This window comes from Callorhinus ursinus, unplaced genomic scaffold (assembly GCF_003265705.2).
Source record: "Callorhinus ursinus isolate GAN/ISIS: 27379988/994484 unplaced genomic scaffold, GSC_fseal_2.0 scaffold12, whole genome shotgun sequence".
NCBI classification, from domain to species: domain Eukaryota; kingdom Metazoa; phylum Chordata; class Mammalia; order Carnivora; family Otariidae; genus Callorhinus; species Callorhinus ursinus.
The window spans coordinates 58,487,482-58,511,418 of record NW_027397074.1 but is presented as its reverse complement, the minus strand read 5'-3'; the positions used below and the strand labels follow the sequence as shown (position 1 = coordinate 58,511,418).

Genomic DNA, 23,937 nt, shown 5'->3' with positions numbered 1-23,937 from the left:
GTCAGTTGTTAGAATAATCCTGGAATAAGATGTTGTGTAACGACTTTCTAAGCCAAGCGTTATCTGGAGACAATAATCTAAAGCCCACGTGGAGGATCCACTTCTTCATATCACAGTATTTAAAACAAAATGATTCAAAGCAATCAGAATTTTAAATTTGATATGCCTGCACTAGAGGGGATTACATTTTCATTAACAGGTTAATTCTCTGTCAGTAAAACAATCCATGAGTCAACATATCCCCAGAGTAAAAGTGGGAGACAGATGTATAAAAGAAAAAATGATAAAAGGATGGATGGGTATTTTTTTCCTGAATTGCAAATGAATAAAAAAGTAAGAGTAGCACATGGTACATTTTTGTGTGTAGCTTTCTTTCTTTTTTTCCCTGTGAATCAACCAGTCTTGATGGTGGCAGCCCTGATTTTTTACTTCTGTCATTTTAAGCATTCATTTACTAAACAAACAGCATTTCATTAAGCAAGACCAATTCCTGAGAGCATTACCTGAGCCCATTAGCTGCCAGACAGTCATTAATTCCTGTGACATGTCCTGGGATGAGATCATTATTATCATTATTATTTTTATCAATTAAGTTCATTTTCAGTAAAAATCCCTATGTAGTCTTAACACTGGATATTTTCTTTCTGAAATATGTTTTTTTTAGTATCTCTGTGATAGTGACTTCTTGCTTTCCCCACGTATTTTCACAGACCCTTCGGCTACCACCGAAGATAATTTAAATTCCCTATGTTTAATTCTCTTAGTCCAACAAAAAATTGGAAACAGCTTGCAAGAGTATCCTGATAGGATATTTGGGTTTCTCTGTAATTTTTCTTTGTTGGGACTTCTGAAATAATATCTGCTGATCATGTGACTGAATTCAGACATAGATGGCAGGATTTCACAAAGGCTCTGAATTTAGCATTTCTTGTTTACAAGAACTGTTGCCCCTGATAAAGATGATGTTTGCTTAGTACAGTTCTACAGAAGGTAAGGCCCAGCCTGACGATAATGGAAAAAACAGATGTTACCCAGAATGTAGGGGCACACGTCAGTGATGGCTTCAACGGGCAGAGAGCAGTCTGTCTATTACCACTTCTAATACTTTAAGAATTAGAGACGGAAAGAAAACTCATAAGACAACTGTGAAAATTATAAACAACCAAGAAAGGTAAATGAAATATGGTTCTTAAAAATTCCAGGCTGCCCAATAAAAGTAGGAACTGATATTATAGGTCCCGTGGACCATAATGGGGAACACAAATGGCTTGGGGAGTCAGGGAAAAACAGTTCTGACATGTTTGGATGCCAAAGATTTTTAAAGTTGATCTCTTTTGGCCTGGTAAGATTTTATGCATTTTTGTCGTTCCAACCCAGAGGTCCAAGGATTAGTGGATGTTTTTGCCAGCCTGGAGTTCATGTGGTGAAAAGAATGTACGCATGTGACAGTGAAAAAGTGAATGCATAAAGACAAAGGGCTTCTTTTCAAGAAAAGGATAACAATTAATTACCATTGTAGTCTGGATCCAGAGCTTCAAGATAATGTTCAATTAGAGCTAGTTTACTTAAATTAAACATTCTGTGTATGCATCCTAAATATGTCCAGTCCCATTTCAGAATTGCTTCTTTAATGCTAACTAGTTTTCAGAATGCTTCGCCAGGTAGCATTTCACTGCCCAAGAGAATAGGATGTAAGCCCTATTCCAAATTAGTCTGTAAGGGGAATTATCTCTTCAGTAAAAAAATAAAACATAAAATAATAATAATAATAATAACAATAAAAGTATTAGGAGCCATTTGAACGTTTGACTGCTAATTTTATATGGGACTAATTAACTAATTCATGTTACTTTTTTTAAAACCTATACTTTTTATTGGTAAGAAGGGAAACACATTTATCAGAATAGCTCAGAAGCACGCAATGGAAAAAAGGAATGCTGAATCCTTGTTTCCAGCATTTGTTAAATATTTATTTTCCTTGAAGCCAACACAGTACTAGTCACATGACAGGATAGTAAGTTCTATTAATGATGGGCTTTTCATTACCATAGATATGCTTTTGCAATTTTCCTAGATTTCTGCTCCTGGGTCACATGGTAAGTCGATAGTAGTTATAAACCTCTCAGCATTGTGATCAATACCTTAGGCTGACGTAATCTAGACCTCGGGTGTAATTTACAACAAAGGACAGTTTAGGCAAGCCTCTGTTTTATTACTTTCAATTCACCAACTGATATATTTCACTGGTTTATGACTGAACTTATTTCCAATTTTTGATAGATAGGGAATTGAGATAGTCTTGAAGAAAAACGTCAAGTACTAAAAGGAAAAACATTTTATGGAATTAAAAGCAATAAGCATTGCCTACTTTGGGGCATAATGTCTGTGTATCTATCTCCTGAAATTGTCTAAATCGTGTAGTTACCTGTGTATGTCTAGTCATCCAGATGGATTACAATATTAATGAAGTATTCCTTATCTTCCAAACACACATCATATAACTAAAACAATACTGTACTTAGACCACTTTTTCCTGAATCTGAATAATCATTAACCATCCATTCGAGCAAAACAAAGAACAGTAATAATCTCTAGACATGAATACTGAGAATTGTGACTCCTGTCATTGTGCCTTTGTAAACTTTCCCGTAATTTAGACAGATTGGGTTTTTTCTTTTCATATCTGTTGTATATTCTAGGTTCAAAGAAGGAAATTAGTCATTAGAGATGTGATTAAAGAAATAGGGAGTTTAAGGAAAGAAGAAGGGGTAGAGGTATTCTTCAGGTGTCCGGCACTAAGAGGAAAGGTGCCACCATTTTGTCACTGTCTTGTCAGCCTTCTCAGCAGGCCCCCCAACACTGCCCCATCAATACTCAAGGATAAGGTGAAATCACAGCTCTGCATCTATTGTATAAAGCAGGTATGAGGTGGATGGGGAAAGGATTTGAATTTAAACATCTATAAGGTCTCTCTTCAGGCTTAATTTCCCTTTTCAATCAACCACAGGTTACCTGGGCTCTTAATTGTCCGAGATTGAAGATAATAATATCACTATTAATGAGCAACTATGGTGTACTAGGTACCTCTCCATACTTTTTTTTTAGTCTTCAGACAACTTCGTGAAGTAAGTAGGATTAGCCTATTTGAGAGAGGTTCAGTGTTTTGCCCAAGGTAAGTCAGAGTTTGATTTATTTGCCTAGGAGGCTTCACTTTGGAATGTGTAAACTGTGATTTCATACTATATGACAAAGCTATAATAATCAAAACAGTATGGTATTGGATAAAAACACATATCAGTCAATGGAACAGAATAGAGGGTTCAGAAATAAACCCATGCATACATGGTCAATTAATTTACAACATAGGAGCCAAGAATATACAATGGGGGAAAGGACAATTTTTTCAATAAATTGTGTTGAGAAAACTGAACAGCCGCATGTAAGAGAAGGAAACTGACTACCATCTTACACCATACACAAAAATTAACTCAAAATGAATTAAGAACTTGAACATAAGATCTGAAGCCATAAAACCCCTAAAAGAAAACATAGGCAGTAAACTCTTTGATATAGGTCTTAGCAATGATTTTTTGAGTCTGATGCCAAAAGCAATGGCAACAAAAGCAAAAATAAATAAGTGGGCCTACATCAAACTAAAAAGCTTCTGAACAGGGGTGCCTGCGTGGCTCAGTTAGTTGAGCGTCTGGTTCTTGACTTCGGCTCAGGTCATGATCTCAGGGCCTTCAGATTGAGCCCCATGTTGGGCTCTGTGCTGAGCATGGAGCCTGCTTGGGATTCTCTCTCTCTCCCTCCACCCCTCCCCAGCTTGTGCATGCATGTGCACACACACTCTTTCTCTCTTTCATAAATAAATAAATAATAAATATAAATAAGTAAATACATAAATAAAAATAAATAAAAAGCTTCTGCACAGCAAAGGAAGCGTCAACAAAACGAAAAGGCAAGCTATGGAAAGGGAGAAAATATTTGCAAATCATGTATCTGATGAGGGGTTAATAATAAAGAATTCAACCATTCAACAGCAAAAAAAAAAAAAAGATTAAAAAATGGGCAGAGAATCGGAATAGACATTTTTCCAAAGACACACAGATGGCCAACAAGACACACGAAAAATGCTCAACATCGCTAATAATCAGGGAAACACCAACCAAAACCATAATGAGATAATCACCTTACACATGTTAGAATGGCTATTAAAAAAAAGACAAAAAATAACAAGTGTTGATAAGGATATGGAGAGAAGGGAACCCTTGTGTATTGTTGGTGGGAATGTAAATTGGAAAACAATATGGAGGTTCTTCAAAAAATTAAAAATAGAACTACTATTTGATTCAGTAACTTTACTTTTGGGTATTTATCCAAAAGGGAAAAAAAAACCCCAGTAACTCAAAAAAGATATATGCACGTTCATTGCAGTATTACACACGAAAGCCAAGATATGGAAACCACTTAAGTGCCCACTGATGGATGAATGGGTAAAGAAAATGTGGTATAGATATACGATGGACTATTATTCAGCCACAAAAAAGCAAATCTTGCTATTTGCCACAACATGGATGGACCTTGAGGGTATTATGCTAAATGAAGTAAGTCAGACAGAGGACAAATACCATATGATCTCACTTATATGTGGAATCTCAAAAAATAAAAAAACCTCACAAAAACAAAAGAACAAAAAAACCAAGCTCAAAGATTTGGAGAACAGATTCATGGTAGCCAGAGGTGAGAGAGAGGATTGGGACAAACGGGTGAAGGAGGTCCAAAGATATGAACTTCCACTTATAAACCGTGATGCTTCTTCAAGACAGTTTACAGATCTAAGAAATGCAGTTAAAATATGCACTAGTTGTGTGATTTTGTCTCTTCCATTAAATTCCTTGGGGTGGGAGGGACTAGATTCTTAAATCTCCATTACCTAGTACATGTGCTTGACATTTATAGCTGCTAAACAAACATTAATCGAATTAAATGAAATACTAATCAGTTTCTTTTATATAATGCTAACTTGTTTCTTGAACCAAATTGGGTAGGTTAATAATGTAAGACGTCTGCAAATATTTGATGTTCTTTTATAGGTTGTATATTCCTTCCCCATATTTCTTTAAGGATGCAATCTGCTATGTAGGTCAGAAAGAGCAAAAATATAATTGATGCCTACATTGTGAAGTGAAAAATCCTGTAATTAAAATTCAGACCATCGGGGTGGCTCAGTCAGTTGGGAGTCTGACTCTTGATTTCAGCTCAGGTCTTGATCTCAGGGTTATGAATTCAAGCCCTGCGTTGGGCTCTACACTGGGCATGGAGCCTACTTAAAAAAAAAATTTCAGAGCATCAAGCAAAATTTTATAAAGGAAGATCCTTTTATCGCTCTCTCCCTAGGAAGGTCCTCCCCTCCCCCATGTCAATGTTCACCAAATATCATGCAAGCTACATAGGTAATAACTGCATCTGTGGTGGTTTAAAGTGATTAAGGATAGGAAAACTTGGTTTCAGTTCAGCAGTTATTTCAGAATCTACTAAGTGCCAGATACTAGGGATATAAAGATGACAGGTTCTTGCCCTTCAGGGGCATGGAGTCTGATTGAAGTTCTTAGAGAGGTGCATTTCTTAGCTGGGAGTTTGGCTGTGTATAAGGAATGAATTCTCTCTCATAAAGGATCAGCCCCCATTGTATTGTGTAGGCACCAGTTTCATTTTTGGGTTTTTGAAATCGGATTGCTCCAAAGTGCCGCATGATTTTTTTTTTTTAAGATTTTATTTATTTGACAGAGAGAGACACAGCGAGAGAGGGAACACAAGCAGGGGGAGTGGGAGAGGGAGAAGCAGGCTTCCCGCCGAGCAGAGAGCCCAATGCGGGGCTCAATCCCAGGACCCTGGGATCATGACCTGAGCTGTAGGCAGACGCTTAATGACTGAGCCACCCAGGCGCCCCGCTGCATGATTTTTAAATGACTGAAATATCACCTCTGCATTCCCTTACCATTCCAAGAATATTCACAGAGATAACCTGAAGGTATGTTCTCTAGTAGCTGGGGGCTCCTGAATGTTGGTAACCTTTGTAGATAGAGTAGTTTTAAGGGGCTAAGAAGGCCTCTCTCCTCCAACACCCAACTAGATATTTCTCTGCCAATTAGGGATTTTCAGCTTTATTGTTATAGCTTCTGGTCCAAGGCTGCAGCTTGTTGGAGAAGAGCATCATGCTAAAAGGAGGAGACAGGTGCTCTAGCAGTTGAAAGAGAAATGTGGGTAATTTGGCAACTCGGGGCAAACCACTCTTAGAGAATTCCTGAGATTCAAGGATGCAAATTCCTTTAGCTGCCGAGGAATTAACTAAGGTTCTCATATATGGATGGTCTTGATGCAGCCAGATGGAATCAATCTTAGGCTTCCTCTGTCATTATGTAAATGGAATAGGTAATCAAGCATGACTAGCAATAACCAACTCTCAGTAACAAGCTGATACATTATTTTAATTGTATGATTTATCAAAACAACAACTATTAACATACAAAGTACCATTCAGCTCAACTGCAGGTATAGGCAGTGACAAGTATCTAATTCTTAGAGGAACCACTTACTGTCACAATCTGTCCAGACACATTAACCTAAGGACATGTTTATAAATAGCAAACATGATTTTCACATTGCAGCTTTCTCAAGCATATATACAGGTGTGTAGTCTTCTTGATGGGTTGTTTCCACAAGCTCTTTCTGTTGTTGATGCATTCATCTCTGGATATTAGTAGAGATATTTGTTTCTGCAGAGTTTTTTTGGTTACCCATTTGCAATATTTGTGCATTAGTATCACTCTTTAGTCTTCTGAAACAACATTTAAATTGGAATATGTCTCTACCATACAATTCCTTGTGTCTTCTGGTAAATTCCACTATTGTCAAAGAGTGTAGGTTGTAATCACTCTCTTGCAACATCAGCCCAGCTCTACTATTGGGCTTCAGTGTAACACACCCTCTTTATAGCTTTGCTGTGTTAACCCTTGGCTTCAAGTCCTGGTGATGTAATGAGGGTGGGGTTTACTGGCAATCAGTACATTTCCTTATCACTATTTACAGCCATTGAGAACTATGCTTTTACTAATCCAAGTCTGACATACCTTTTCTGAAATGTTCACAGTGCAGTATTTTTGTGGCCTAACAAAAGTTTTCTTATATCATTAAAAATAAACATTTTTATAAAAATATAATACTTTAAATGTTTACATTGACAAAAACAGAGTATCCTGTGCCACATGCACTATACAGTAGTAAGCACAAAATCCCACAGAACAAAACATTACAAAAGTCCTGCCCAGAACAACTGTTCATCCAGGTGAAATGGCCAGAACTCTCAGTTGCTTTTATTTCCCTGTAAAATATGTTTTGCTTCCCACAAAGCATGTTCTAATGAAAAACTGGACTCCCAGAAAGTTTTATTACCTCCAATTATTTGTGGGGTGGGAAGCTGCCACCTGAGAAAGAGGCTAATATTTCCAGTCCATCGATCCTTTCTTTGCCCTAAATGAGCCATGACAGGAACCAATGAACCTTTTAGTCAGATGTATTCTGCTTTAACAACATGCTGAGTTACCTTTAAAAACACTTATCCCAAATCACTTGTTTTATTTTCAGAGTCGTCATAAAAAAACAAAACAAAACAAAAAGACAAACCATCTAAATGTCCACAATCATTAGAATAGTATCATTCTCAGTTGATTTCTAAATGACAACTAATTATTTCATTGTGACTAAGCTATTTTATGAGAACCTTCTTAATGTCATCTATGTACAATATGTAAATATACCTATTAATTTATAAACACATTTCATGTCCTGCCATTTTGAAATGTTCACTGCATTGTCTATGGATTTTTCTCCATGAAAAGGAATGTGATACAAAAATTTAAAAGGGAATGTTTGCCTAATGGGCAAATGACAACATCAGTAATAAAAAACTTTAGTGACCATACAGCACATGGAAGTTCTCTGAACCACTTTAAGTCTAAATGAATGGCTTGGTACTGGGGCCACATCTGTCCAGGACTTTACCATTTCTTCTGAATTTTCTGTGATCAAGAAGTCCTCAAAATTCATTGCCTCCGTTCCTCATATGAAATCATGTAGGATCCTGATTTTTAAAAATTTCAACCTAGAATTCAGGTTTTGGCCTGAATGCAAAGGAGCATCATCACAGCTGTGGGGTTGCTGTTGGTCACTGGCCTATGGGACAAAGCTTCTGGCTCTGATGCTCTGTCTGCTGAGAAATTCCTTAGAATCCAGTCATTTTAAATAGCAATATAAAGTCCTATAATAGTGCAATCTTGGCAAAAGCAAAAAATATCTGGTGCCCTTTCAATGGCCAGGCAGTGAAAAAAAAATTGAATGAAACGTAGCCTGTTGTTTGGAAAGTTTTGATGTTTCTCAGAAGGGGGCTGGTGAGTTATCCATCCGTCATGTGTCCCCCTCGCCATCAATGTTATCTTGTGATGACAACAGAGAAGGGTATGGAGCAACACATTTGACATTCACATAAGTAGCGTTCACATGGACGTAGTGCTCCCCAATGAAAGTAGAGAATATTGCTGATATCCTGGAGACCAGTTCAGAAAAAGATGGGCGCAGTTCAGCTTTAGGGTGCCAGCATTTGAGCATCACTTCATATCTATTTCAAAAAGGAAGAAATGCTATGAGAGACATTATGAAGGCAAGCATTTTGGTAAAAGTAAAGAATATAGGAATGACAGAAGATTCTGTTGAAATTCCTACTTACAAGGGATCTGGGCAGTATTCGGGTTGTAGGAGCCTTCTGCCTTGCAACAAGTAAACTGTTATATCAAAGGTGTTGACGTCAGGGTAAGGTGGTGCTCCTCTTGTCATCAGTTCCCAGAGGAGGACGCCAAAGGACCACTAGGCAAACAATGGAAGGGAGAATCCAGGTGAGGACTGTGACCGTATGAACATGAAAGGTGATCAGTAGGTCTTGATAACTAAATTTGGCTTGGCATATTCAATACTAATGCTCATTGGGGCAAAAATTTCCTTAAAGGCAATTAATAAGCTATACATTTTATGATTACACCAAAATTGGATAAAGTTTAGATTATAAATAAATGTAAAGTTTTTAAAAAGAATATCTGAAGTCCATATGATGATTAAGATGTCATCTACAGTTAGTACAGTATGGTTTCCAGGTTCTTATAGGGTCAAAGCATCAACATGTTTCTATCCTTCCCTTTTCTAACAGTTTCACTACAATTTTATATTATTCATAAAAGAAGAAGATAAAGGAAGCTTTCCAAGATTTAAATTTGTTAGATTTCTGAATGAATGTAAATACTCTTTAAGAAATGTAACCAGAAACAAAAAACCCAAAGAAACAAAAAAGAAATGTAACCACATCTCTCTGTTAATGTTAAAAGGCAAACTCTAAGTTAGTGTAAGTAGAAATCCATATTAAAAATCAGAAGTGATAAAACTGCTAGGCAAGAAGGTTCTCCATTGAAAACTAATTTCAATAAAATAAATGTAATTTAAAAATGTTAAAGTACAAGATTGATATAAAACAGCTGTATCAGTACTTTGTAGGAATACTGTAGGGACAAAGAGAGGTTAAGTGACCTGCTAGAAATTCCCCCAATAAATCTGAATTCACACGGGGATAAACATTTAAGAGTTCTTGACTCTCAGGTCTTTCTTGGTCTACTAAACTGCACTAAATATGCAATTTCTTGATTTAAAGCTACTTGGAACACACTAGGTCATACATATTATCTCCCCCTGGACGTGTGCCAAGGTGAGATGACACAAAGAGAGTAATTCGGCTTGTGTGGGTCACCGCTGGCCAAAGACCCTGGAAATCAGCTCTTCCTTAGCAACACATCTAGGCCACTCACAGACTAAGAAGCATATGGGGGTTGAAATGAGGCCCTAGAAAAAAGGAGGTTTGGAGGGAAAGGAGAACACAGACCAGATAGGCAGAGCAGGAAAACAGAACATTGAGAAGCAACTGCATCTTGTAGCGTTCAGCCAGGAGAATAAAGCATGTCTTTCTGTACACTGCCACAGTCCGGAAGAAACTAGGTAGATACTGTAGTTGCTGATACAAATCTCCGTTAATGGTGCTTTCATTTGCCCAAGTGCAAGAGCCCTTTACCTAGGCCACTGACTGCCTTGATCTAAAGAGAGAAAACACTCTCTTAGGTGGGAACTAGATAACTTTGCAGTCCCCTGCAGCCTCTCAAAATTGAAGTTTCCAAAGACTGAAAATCTTGAGTCACTTCTGACAACTTCACTGTGTTAGCCTTTAAGTTCCAGAATTTGCATTAAAGTTTAAATCAATTTAACAAGTATCTACTGACACTTGGTGCACAAGTAGGCTCCCGTCCAAGTTACTGGATGGGCCTAAGGTGGATTTAACAGGATTAAGAGTATTACACAACAAACTGTCACACAGAACAGTAAGACAGAATAACTAATATAGAGCAATAATGGAAAAGAGGTACAAATGCTGTGAAAAGTCAAAGAGATAATAGTGGGGTCCTGAGAAAGGCTTCCGGAAGAAAGCGACAGTAAAGTAGATTTGGAAGAATGGGGGGCATTTGTTTCCCAGGTACACAGAATGTGAGGGCAGGAAGAGTACTCTGGATGGAGGGAACCGGCCCAGCGGTGAGCGTCCTTGTGTGTTTTTTTTTTTTTTTTTTTTTAAAAGATTTTTTTTATTTATTTGAGAGAGAGAGAATGAGAGACAGAGAGCACAAGAGGGAAGAGGGTCAGAGGGAGAAGCAGACTCCCTGCTGAGCAGAGAGCCCGATGTGGGACTCGATCCCGGGACTCCAGGATCATGACCTGAGCCGAAGGCAGTCGCTTAACCAACTGAGCCACCCAGGCACCCCATGTTTTTTTGAACCATATAAGAACAATAGGTCACTCTGCTTGATGTACGGAGTAGATGAAGCAGAGAAGGGATAGATAAGGTTGAAACGAGACCATGCTGTGGGGGTTTTTGAGTGTTGAAAGTGGGTGAAGCTGAAATGGATGAGACCTGCAGTTGAGCTCGAGGAGATGCACCTGTAAACACTACTCTTTAGACAAACAGGAGAAGCCCATTCACATAAGAAGACCAGCTGGGGGGGTGGTTTCTGAACAAGAACAGGTGAGGGGTGCTACTGCATCTTGGCAACATGGAGTCCAATGAAACTGAACAGTCAAACTAGGGTATATATATCCCAAAGAGTATATATCATACAATAAGCCAGGAACAGTCCTTTAAAAAAAGATTATTTTATTTAATTCTTATAACAACCCTGTAATGTAACTGATTTTGTAGATGCTTTAAGGATGAGGAAAACAAAGTTTTGAGAGGCTGATTACTTGTCTGTGATTTGGTCTCCTAACCCACAGCCTAGGCTATAGGTTGGTCTGGAGGCAAATTCACAAAAATGGGGGCAGAGCTGGGGAAATTTCTGAGGAATTATAGGACTTGGGCAATGGCTGGGGATCAGAGGAGGGTTGGAGCACTCAGGGGATAGAAGCGGTGAGAGGGAGGCAGCTTCCAGGGAAAGCACAGTACTGCCTACTTTCCAAACTCCCCGGAATGGACTGGGACTGACAAGGCGGTGGGGAGAGGGGCAGTGAAGGAGGAGAATGAGGCCGACCTAGAAGAGAGAGGCTGGGGGCGAGGGCAGGGAGTAGGAAGGAGAGGAAGAAGGAAGAGGAGGAGAAAGAGGAAAAGAGGAAGGGAGGGAGGAAGGGAAGAGAAGGGGGGAGAAAGGAAGAAAGGGAGAGGCAGGTGCACATGCCTGTGCATCAGGAATGATGGAAAGAGGTCAGTTTTAGTTTCTAGACAGGAGAGCTGTGCCATTCACGTTTAGTGTGTGCATGGTCCAGCCCTTCTGAATACCTGAGCACCAGCAGTGAGCTCATCTGAGGAATCTCTAGATCATCTAGATACATTGATACTACTAATACAACACGGATAACTCTCAAATGCATTATGCTAAGTGAAAGGAGACAGACTCAAAGGCTATTTACTGTAGGACTCCATTTATATGACACCTAGAAAAGGTAAAACTGTAGAGACACGAAAGAGACCAGTGCTTTCTAGGTCCTAGGATAGGCTAGGGGTTGACTACAAAGGGCACAAGGAAATTTTCCTCGCTTATGGAACTGTTCTATATCCTAGTTGTGGTGGTCATACAACTGTATGCATTCTTCAAAACTTGACGAAGTTTACGTTAAAAAGGGTAGAGTTGGTATACTGCATAATGGTGATGCCGTTAACAGAAATAAAGGAGTGAGGAATTGACAGTTGGCGGGAAAGACCTGGACTTTGAACATGGTAACTTTGTGATGCTGATGAAAACAATCCAGGAAGGGAATGGTTGAAATTGTTGAGGGAGGTTGATACATAAAGACCTCCCTCCACACCCCACCGAAAAATATCCTGAGTGATAGTTGCATGTAGGATGTGAGAGAAGGAAGAGAAGCCATCAAAAACTAAAGAGAACATAACCCAGAAGCAAGAGGAAAACCAGATGGTACAGTGTCTCAGAAACCAAAGGAGGAGGACATTTTGAGAAGGAAGGGGTGGGTGTTGGACAATGGTAAGTGCTGATGCAGGGTGAAAGAGCCTGCTGGTTGAACAACTGAGAAGTCAATACTGACATTGATTGAAGCACGTGTACTAAGTGCTACACACTGTATAAGACTGGGTATGAGAAACTGCAAACAGAGTGACACTTCTATCTTGTTTGAATGGGCTTCAAGAGAATTTCGGATTTTAGCTGAACTCTATCTGGGTATTTGTGAGAAAGTGGACCTTTCTATAAGCAGGCAAGTGTTTGCTTGTAGGTAGGTCTCTACATACAAGCTTATCACATGCTTTTGGAAATGTGCCATGTCAACATTCAAAAGATTGTGCTCTCTTGGAAATTAAACTTAATGCAAATTTACCCATGCAGTCAATAACCATTTGCCAAAGCAGCACTGCCTATGGATTACACATGTTCACCCTTTATGTAGTACAATACAGCATCTTTCAATGAGAGGGAGAGAGACATAGCACTTCGTGTCTACGGAAGCTTACGTAAATTTCCAGTCAAGTATTGGAGTGACAGTTGCTGTCTGAGAAGTGTTGGCCTCTGTGCTGTGTGTCTGTGTGTGGAGGTAGTAACATGTGTGAGGGTTTGTCTAAAAGCTCAGAATCCCAACTCTTGTCTTGAACATTCAAGATTTCATCAGGTTCTTTTTTTTTGTTTTGTTTTAAAAGCTCTGCTGAGATATAATTAATGTATCATAAAACTTGCTATTTTTTAGTGTGAGTCAACGATGTTTAGTGTATTTATTTGTGCAGCGATTGTCACAATTCAGTATTTATTTATTTATTTTAAAGATTTTTATTTATTTGACAGAGAGAGAGACAGCGAGAGCAGGAACACAAGCAGGGGGAGTGGGAGAGGGAGAAGCAGGCTTCCTGCTGAGCAGGGAGCCCGATGTGGGGCTCGATCCCAGGACCCTGGGATCATGACCTAAGCCGAAGGTAGACGCCCAATGACTGAGCCACCCAGGTGCCTCTATTCAGTTTTTTTTTTAAGATTTTTTTTTTTTAAAGATTTTATTTATTTATTTGACAGAGAGAGAGAGCACAAGCAGGGGGAGCAGCAGGTGGAGGGAGAAGCAGGCTCCCCACTGAGCAGGGAGCCCAGTGCGGGACTTGATCCCAGGACGCTGGGCTCATGACCTGAGCTGAAGGCAGCTGTTTAACCGACTGAGCCACCCAGATGTCCTAAAAGATTTATTTATTTATTTTAGAGAGCGAGTGAGCAAGAGAGTGAGCGAGAGAGAGCGCAAATGCACACGCACACACACAGCAGGGGGAGGAGCAGAGGGAGAAGGAGAGAATTTCAAGCAGGCTCCCCGCTGAGCATGGAGCCTGAGGTGGGGCTGGATCTCATGACCCTGAGGTCATGACCTGAGCTAAAACCAAGAGTTGGCTGCTTAACTGACTGAGCCACCAAGGCAGCCCCACAATTCAGTTTTTAGATCAATTCTAATATCCCAGAAAGTTCTCCATGTCTGTTTTAATCTTTGCTCCTGCCCTCAGTCCCAGGCAACCACTGATCTATTTTTTTGTCTCTGTAGTTTTGCCTTCTTTCCAGAAATTTCATATAAATTGAATCATTCAATATACAGTCTTTCTGAGTCTGTCTTCTTTTGCTGGACCTAATATTTCTGAGGATTATCCATGTTGTAGCAGGCATTAGCAAGTAGTTCCCTTATAGTGCTGAATGGTATTATTCCATAGTATAGAAATGACATGTTTTGCTTATCCATTCACCAGTTGATGGACATTGGGATTGCTCCTGGTTTTTTTCCTATTATGAATAATACTGCTGTGAACATTCATGTACAAGTCTTTGTGTGGGCACATGCTTCCATGTACTTATTGCTAGCTATTCATATATCTCTTTGGTAAAAGGTCTATTCAAATAAAATTGAGTTATTTTGTCTTACTGAGTTGTAAGAGTTGGTCTGGTTCTTAATGGCAGACTAACAGTCTGGATGGAATGTATGCTCTTTGAGGACAGGTAAATTCTCCCTACCTTATGCCTTCACCTGCCACCATCACTAACATCTTCCCAGCCTACCTCTTCAGCACTCATTTCTTTCATCTCTTTCAGGATCAAAATCACAGGCATTACACTCTATCATGTACTATTACATCCTCTTATTAATCTTATCCACCCCAAAGTCCCATCCCTCCACCATGTCCTGTAACACATTTATTAAAAACTCCCAGTCACTCTCAGCTTAGTCTTTAATGTCTCCCCACCTTCCTCAGAAACTGAAACTCTGCTTTCACTCGAAGACCACAGTGTCTTTGAAACCTGCTGACTCACAAGGAGGAGGGCAGATGACTGCTTGCTTCCCAATGCCATACTCAGATCCCTGTCCCCTGTCATCTCTCAATAGCTGCTAACCCTCTTTTTTTTTTTTTAAGATTTTATTTATTTATTTGAGAGAGAGAGAGAATGAGAGGTAGAAAGCATGAAGGGAAGAGGGTCAGAGGGAGAAGCAGACTCCCCGCTGAGCAGGAAGCCCGATGTGGGACTCGATCCCAGGACTCCAGGATCATGACCTGAGCCGAAGGCAGTCGCTCAACCAACTGAGCCACCCAGGCGCCCAACCCTTTCTCTTTTGAAGTCTATGCCCTCCATTAATATTATTTTTTGCCTACCTTGTTTCCTGATGTCGCCAGTTTACATTTTTTCCCTTTTCAGTTGTTACCTTCAAGGACTGAAAATTCATGTTTCTCTACCTCTACACATCACAGTCCTCTTGACTTACTACGTGCAAATAGAGTAGGAGTACTCTCTATCCCATTCAACACCCAGGCTCCTCAGCCCACTCTAGACCCCCAAATCATTCAAATCACTCAGCTTTCAAGACTGTTTTTGTGTACTGAGTAGCAGTGGACCCTGATGACCATACCCCATTTCTTTCTGAACCTTTCTCTTCCTCTTGCTCTCATGACAGCCTCTTCTCCAAGGTCTCCTACCTCTCTGCTCTTCTCCCTCATTTCCTATGTGTAGGTTCTCCTAATTGTTTTTGGACTCTAAAAAAATCTGTTTCTACCCTTGACCTCTGCTATGGACTGAACTGCGGACCCTCTACCCCTATTCATATGTTGAAACTCTAATTCCCAGTATGATGGTTTTAGGAGGTGGGGCCTCTGGGAGGTAATTAATTTAGATAAAGGTGGAGCCCCCCCTGATGGCATTGGTACCCTCATGAGAGGAGACACCTGGGAGCTTACTCTTGCTCTTTCTCCTGCATGAGGACACAGTGCACGCCAGGAAGAGAGCTCTCGCCGGAACCCAACCATGCTGGCACCCTGATCTCACACTTGAAGCCTCTAGAACTGTGAGAAATAAATGTCTATTGTTTAAGCCACCCAGTCTGTGGTATTTTGTTATGGCAGCCCGAGTTGAATAAAATAACTAACAAGGTTGTACAAGCTGCAGATCCACATTTCCAAATGCCTGGTGGACCTTTCTGCCTGGATGACTTACTCCCAAGTCAAACTCCGTATGTTCAAGCCTCAACTGGCATTTTTCCTCCTCAGCCAGCTTTTACTCCTTTGCTTCATGTATGTGTTACTGCACTAGCATATAATTTTGCTCATCTTTGACTTTTATCAATTTCTTGTTAAATATTGTTATTACCTCTGAGATGCCTTTCCTTCCATCTCTTTTCTGTTCTACAGTTTCTGTATTATTTCAAGTTCCACCTCAAACTTCATCTTCCTGCATCTACTCCTCTCACAACAGAATAAAGAATATTCTCTGTTACAGAATAAAGACTGTAGTGTTATCTGATTACACTTTAATGTTTCCACATGGCCAGAGAAGAAATTCCAGACTCCCTAGTTAGCTTTCCAAGAACCTCTATGATCTAGGATGAATATATTTTTCCCAGTTTATCCTCAGAACTTCCCTGTGTGCCTTCTATTTTTGCCACATCATCCACTGCTTCCTGTTTCCTTAGAACTTTAAAGATGCATATACTTTCCTGCCCCTTGGCCTCACCTGGATTGGTATTTATTTCACTGCCCTTTCTATCCTCCTTTAAGGCCTATACCAAGCACCACCTCCTCCCCCAGGTGGAAGGGAAGTGAGGAATCTGGCTGCTCAGGTGAGTGTCTCTCCCACCCTCAGGACTCAGTGCACTTTTGAAGCTTGTTCGATGAGAGGATGACCTTTGTAGATAAAGAAGGACACATTTCTAGATTTTTTTTTTTTTTTAAGGAGGTTGCACGCCCAACATGAGGCTTGAACTCACCACCCGACCCTGAGATTAAGAGTCACATGCTCTACCGACTGAGCCAGCCAGGCACCAAGAAGGGCATGTTTCTAGCTGGATGCAGGGATAATGCCCTCACTGCTAGGCCTGTCTCAGGTATAGCTTTCAGATTTCTTGAGGGGGAATTCAGCTGCCCTTTTGCGATGAGTGGCTGGACTAATCCCAGTCTACTCTGTGTGACAGTTATTCATGGATATGCCTTCTCTTCTCTGCTGAGCCAAAGTTCCTGGAGGACAGAGTTCAGGCCTGGTTCAGCTCTGGGATTTCCTAAGGACCTAGGATGGTGCCCTGCTAGACAAATGTTTTTTTTTTTTTTAAAGATTTTATTTATTTATTCATGAGAGACAGACGGGGAGAGAGAGAGAAGCAGAGGGAGAAGCATGCGGGACTCGATCCCAGGACGCTGGGATCATGACCTGAGCCGAAGGCAGACGCTTAACCATCTGAGCCACCCAGGCGCCCTAGACAAATGTTTTTGATAAATGAATGAATTTATGAAAACTATGGGTTAGACAATCAAGGTCATTTACACTTACGAAGTAATTGAAATTAGTGGTGTTGAAGGTTTCCTTTTTTGAAAAAATAAAATAGACATAAAACTACTAAGAATGTTGGGTATGAAAGTAAAAGAGGAGAAGGTCAGGGATGATTAGTACATTACCACATCTGACTTGGTGGTAAACTTCTGAGTTTGCAGACTTTCTAAAGCCATCCACTTCACGGGCAGCTTGGCACCTGTTTTGTTGTGTACACTATAGTATTCTTTATCATACATGTCTCTGGCAAGACCAAAATCAGCAACCTTGACAGTGAATTTCTCATCCAGCCTACGGAAAGGACAAAATTATTACTGGTGGCTGAAACAGAATAATTTACAGTGATGCTAAATATCTACAGGTCAGAACAAGGACTTCATATCTGAAATCCGTAACTTCTGCAGAATGGGCTTCATCTGGCCTCTACTGATTAACGCTAAATTACAGTGGAATTCTTGAATAAAAAAGCTCGCCATTTATATTACAAATTCAACAGGTCAACGAAAGAGATCAATGAATGATGTGGCATAAGAAAACCCCTTTTGCGTTAATGGTAATAAGGTTGGTTCCCTTCCTAGCTTTCCTTTGTTGCTAAATCAAGTATGCCAACTGACTACCCCAAGCAATCACAGATCTCTGTTTGTTATTTTACTAGTAATGCTCAGCTGTGTGGGGGAGATATGATAGAGGACTGTTATTCTACCTTTTCTTTTTCAGATGGGCCAGGTTATTACATAAAACTCATATATCCCATCACTGAGGTAACAGAGAAATAGGATACCGAGTAAAGCCTCTAACAAAACCAGCAAGGCTCAACAAAAACCAATTTCCGCTATCTGAGGCCATGCATCCTTTGTTTAAGCTGGCTTTTATGTTGTTACATTGACCCAAACCAAGGTAGGAAATTAATAGCACAGCTCTCTCATTCACACATACCATAAGTCATGCATCAGTGCTATGTGAGGAAAGCAGTGAATCCATTACAAACTGTTGACTGTTGAATTATACAGCTCAGGCAGCCAGACACAAATAAAGCTCTTTGTATATTCATTCCCCAATACCATTTTTGGTAGGGCTTCTGCAGGCTGACTTCAAATCCAGTCTTAGGAAGTTGCAATATGCTGGTATTTGTGTTACCAGTGCTCTCCTTTCAACTGTGAAATGCTGAAGATCAAATTCTCCCTCCCAAACACTAATGCAGTGTGAAACCACAACATTGGGGGCTACTGGTGGGAAGGGAGAAGAAAAGCAAAAGCACACAACAGCTGTTTAAGACCCCCTCTGGAGAATTCCTTTTAAATTCTCCATCTGATAAAGCCTGAAAGCCCTGCCTACCTCCCCAGTGCTTACATATCGATTTAAAACTGTGACAGAAATAAAGGACTTTTGCATAAGAAGAGCACACATCCTCACTCGTCTTCAACAGTGGGAAACGGATTCCTCTTTGTCACTTAATTTCGACTGTGGGCACACAGATTCTTATACTTACATACAGTTTCTTGCAGCCAAGTCTCTGTGGACAAACTTTTTGCTTGCAAGATATTTCATGCCTTTGGCTACTTGAAGACCAAAGCCAATAAGATCTTTTACAGTTGGGTTCTGCAATCAAAGAGAATTGAAAATGCATTAAGCTAAGCATCTAATGATCTAGCTATGATCTCAGAATTCTGAAATGTTTATAAGAATTATCTTGTTTCAAACAGTAACTTGTCCCTTGTTGATGACAGCAATCATTTATTAGGTATTTATTATTTGCAAAGCACCAGGCTAGATGCCTTTGTGAATTGTGGCTAATCCTTATACACTTCTGTAGGGTGGATTCCATTTTCCAGATGGGGAAATTCAAGTGTTTTAAAATTATTCTGGTATGGTGGGGCCAACAGATGGAAGACCACTGCCATTGAAAAGATAGCTAGTTACAATTCCCAAGGGGAGGGGGCACGCCCACACATGGAAGCACCAGGGTTGGTCTAGGAGGCAGAGGGAGCAAGAGGAAAACATAGGAAAGAGCTTGTTTTGTGGTTTCTGAGGCAGGAGTAAGCAGATTTAGGATTGGCTAGTTTGAATAATATCAGCAGGTTCTGGGGTGTAGGGATTATCTGCAGTTGTCTAGTACCTGGCCCTGAAGTGATTACAGCAGGTGGATAGTGTCTCAGAGTGTGAGAGTTCTTTAAAGGAGGTGATTGGGGTATGGGCTCTGGGTTGGTTGGTTTGCTTATGAAAGAAGGAAGTTAAATTGTTTAGTATCTCTGGGAATTTGCTAGCTCTGGGAAGGGCAGGCCCTCCAAGGTCATCAAGGAACCAGAAGTCAGAGCATTAGAAATAACATGGTTAACCTAAAATTTGTATGGAACCACAAAAGACTCCAAATAGCCACAGCAATTTTGAAAAAGAAAAGCAAAGCTGGAGGCATCATGATTCTGGACTTCAAGCTATATTACAAAATTGTAGTCATCAAGACAGTATGGTACTAGCACAAAAACAGACACATAGATCAATGGAACAGAATAGAAAACTCAGAAATGGACCCAGAGCTATATGGTCCAACCAATCTTCGACAAAGCAGGAAAGAATACCCAATGGAAGAAAGACAGTCTCTTCAACAAATGGTGTTGGGAAAACTGGACAGCCACATGCAGAAGAATGAAACTGGACCACTTTCTTATACCATACACAAAAATAAATTCAAAATGGACCTAAATGTGAGACAGGAAACCATCAAAATCCTAGAGGAGAATATAGGCAGCAACCTCTTTGACTTTGGCTGTAGCAACTTCTTACTGATACATATCCGGAGGCAAGGGAAACAAAAGCAAAAATGAACTACTGGGACTTCATCAAGATAAAGAGCTTCTGCAGAGCAAAGGAAACAATCAACAAAACTAAAAGGCAACCAATGGAATGGGAGAAGATATTTGCAAGTGACAAATTGGATAAAGGGCTAGTATCCAAAATCTATAAAGAACTTACCAAACTCAATATCCCAAAAAGAAATAATTCAGTTAAGAAATGGGCAGAAGACATGAATAGACATTTTTTCCAGAGAAGACATACAAATGGCTAACAGACATATGAAAACATGCTCAACATCACTCATCATCAGGGAAATACAAATCAAAACTACAATGAGATCCCACTTCACAGCTGTTGGAACAGCTAAAATTAACAATAGTGGAAACAGATATTGGTGAGGATGTGAAAAAAAGGGAACCCTCTTACACTGTTGGTGGGAATGCAAACTGGTGCAGCCACTGTGGAAAACAGTATGGAGGTTCCTCAAAAAGTTAAAAATAGAACTACCCTATGACCCAGCAATTGCAATACTAGGTATTTATCCAAAAGATACAAAAATACAGATTTGAAGGGGTACATGCACCCTGATGTTTACAGCAGCATTCTCAACAATAGCCAAATTATGGAAAGAGCCCAAACATCCATTGACTGATGAATGGATAAAGAAGTGGTATATATATATACAGGGGAGTATTACTCAGCCTCAAAAGAATGAAATCTTGCCATTTGCATTATGTGGATGGAGCTAGAGTATGTTATGCTAAGTGAAATAAGTCAGAGAAAGATAAATACCATATGATTTTACTCATATGAGGAATTTAAGAAACAAAACAGATGACATTAGGGCAAAAAGCTGAAGCTGATGAGAAGTGACATATGTGGCTACGTTGGGGAAAGTGTTCCAGGCAGATGGAACAGCAAATGCACAGGTCCTGAGTTAGGAGAGTGGGTGGTAAGTTTGAAGAATACTAAGGGACTCATTTGTAATTAATTCTTCAGTGTTTGCCTTCTAGAGTTAAAACTCCATGTGGGCTGATCCTCATTCTGCCTCTGTGCTTTGCTGTTTCTGGCACATGGTAGGGGCTCAAAGATGATTAAATATACATATCAGAGGGATGGTAGATCAAGGCAGCTTGCAGGACAGGTAAGTATCATTGCCCCTGGGAAACCTTTCTAGTACCACTATCTTCCCACCAGGATAGGGGATCTTGAGTACAAGTGAATTGAATCAAGCTCTATATACCTGAATGGTGCAAAAATTTTACATGTGCTTCTTTAACTAAATGCTTTTAAAAAGGTTCAAAACAGGAACTTTTGTAAGACTGTCTGGCTGGCAGTTAGTTTACCAGTTAGTAAGCTTGGTAATATACTTACATGAGTCTCATTTCTAATGAAATTTCGAAGATCTCCATGTTTCATGTATGGTAGGACCACTAGTGGAGACCCCTCACTTCGAAGGCAGATTCCCAAGAGCGAGAGAACGTTTGGATGACTAAAATCTTTCATGATGATTCCCTCGGTCAGAAACTGGGAAACTTCTCCTATGTCAGTGATTCCTGAGAAATCCAGCAGTAGAGACATTAACGTCATTATGGACCAATAAACACTTTGTCAAGTTCAGATTGGGGGAGTTTTGGAATGTAAAACCACACGGGTGAATCTTGTCCTGATATCCCATCCTCACAGTGTTTTTTTATAATACATTTGAGTAAATGATGTTACCCTGTAATGTGCCTTCAAGTCACCCGCAAACTCTAGCAGTTAGTTTGTCTCATACGGAAAAAGGAGAGGGAAGCAGGCCAGTCCATTTCTGCAGTGACTGTCTAGGGCAGGGGTTGGCAAACTTCTATAAAGGGCCAGACAGTAAATATTTTTTGGCTTTGTGGGCCATATGGCCTCTGTTGCAAATACTCAACTCTGCCAATGAGTGCGAAAGCAGCCACAGATAATTATCAATGGAACAATCATTGGGCCAGAGTTTTCTGATCCCTGGAAGAGGAGGGTTTGAAGACCAACTGTTGTCATATGGTATCTAAGTAGACTTTTCTGGTATAACAGTTTCTAATCATGTCCAGATAGAGATCCTGAGGGCCTGACACTAGTCAGCATTGACGAAAGGTTAATGACCTTTAATTTATTAATCTGACTGGTATCAGTGTCGGTGATGATATTTTTTTTTTTACAATGCAATACATTCTGACACCTGAAACTCCTCATGTGGATGGAATAGAGATTATGTGAATGGAATAGAGATTAATGCGCACCAGGGACAGATAAGGATTTCTTGCTGTTAGGATTGTTCTGAGTACAATGAGCAGTGGTGCCATCTTGTGAGGCAGATTTACTGACAGTCATTCTTAATCCTTCACTGTTTGTATTTAGGTTTCATATAAACTGTCCCTTTAATTACATTGTGGTCAGACTTCCAACAAAATCAACCATATAGAACACTGCTCAGCATGGGGACTTATGTTAAAAAGGTTGAAATACTCTGGCAATAACTTATCTTAGAAGAAAACCTTTCACTTGTGCATTAATAGCTTATTCTGATAAAAATTTGTAATATAGTCGGTTAACACTTTTCAGGCTACTGCAAATTATAAGCAGAAATTTAGCAATATGGGTAGAAAAGGCAAGCACACTGACTTGGCATGTGAAAACTGTCAGCAAAGGTGGCGCCAGGAAAACTCTAGTATGACAAGTACATTGGGTTGCACAAGATGTATGTCTTAATTATGGCTCCAGGTCATTAATAATCTTAGTTAATATCTGAAAGCATCCCCTGTTTCTTAAACAGAGTATACATTCCATTTAACCAAGATTGCCTCAATAACATCTAAAATTAAAAAAAAAATTCTAGCATTGAAAGGGGGTAAGTATCACTTGTTTAGGAAGTTCATTTATGTAGAATACCTTATTCCCCCCAAAAATGCAGATAAATGAGATATTGCCGTACTTATGATTTTTCAGTTCCTGCTGGCATATTTTTCTCCTGTTTGTCTTATTTCATTTTTAAGTCTTTTTAATGAAAGTTGCGGTAAAAAAAATAATTACAGTAATTTCTTTGGGTAAAATGAGTCATTACTACTGTATGTGCCAACATGCCTCCAATAGTTTCCATAAATGTCACTTGCAAAACAAATATTATAAAGTCAAACACAGTTAAATGACACTTTGTTCATCCAAGAACATCATTTCTCCAAATTCTTATTTATGAAGGCTCTGAGAAATAATTTCTGAGGGAATATTTTAATAAGAATTTAGACCAAGCAAATTTTCAGGATTAGATCCCTAATTCCAGGAGTAGCTGATTTTCCCACAAGGGAAAGTATAAATCAACATTTTATTATGAACTATTTATTAGTTAGTAAACCATGAAAGTGTACTCCATTGTTAAATAAAATATCACTTACGATTCAAGGATTTCACAGCACAGTGAATTTTCTTGTCATCATTGTCCAACAAAGTCCCATGGTATACACACCCAAAATGTCCTACATGAAAGGGAATTTGGTTAGTGCTACATTACTTTTAATTAGGCAATTATCACTTGCAAAGCCCTTCATGATTTTTATTTCCTTCTTTTTCCTACATGGCAAAAAAAATGCATTGTTTTTTATACTACTGATTAATAGTACCACTGTGTGTGTCTGTAAAATATGTAGATGTAAGGTATTTCACCCTGAGATATAAGCAATATGATTATTTAATACATGGTAAAAAAATTTAGGTG

General features: G+C 39.5%; 1 protein-coding gene across 2 annotated transcripts in view; it reads right to left on the bottom strand.

The window, feature by feature from the left end:
- Positions 1-6,464: 6,464 nt before the first annotated feature.
- MET (MET proto-oncogene, receptor tyrosine kinase) overlaps positions 6,465-23,937 on the bottom strand; it is a 112,741-nt gene continuing 95,268 nt past the window's right edge. For both annotated transcript variants that reach the window (XM_073899103.1, XM_025873211.2), the window contains 6 exons: positions 23,618-23,698; positions 21,579-21,760; positions 18,901-19,010; positions 17,537-17,702; positions 8,786-8,922; positions 6,465-8,677 (listed from right to left, as the gene is read on the bottom strand). In XM_073899103.1, the coding sequence (XP_073755204.1) occupies positions 8,467-8,677; positions 8,786-8,922; positions 17,537-17,702; positions 18,901-19,010; positions 21,579-21,760; positions 23,618-23,698 (887 nt within the window). In that variant the 3' untranslated portion in view covers positions 6,465-8,466. The remainder of the gene's footprint in view (positions 8,678-8,785; positions 8,923-17,536; positions 17,703-18,900; positions 19,011-21,578; positions 21,761-23,617; positions 23,699-23,937) is intronic.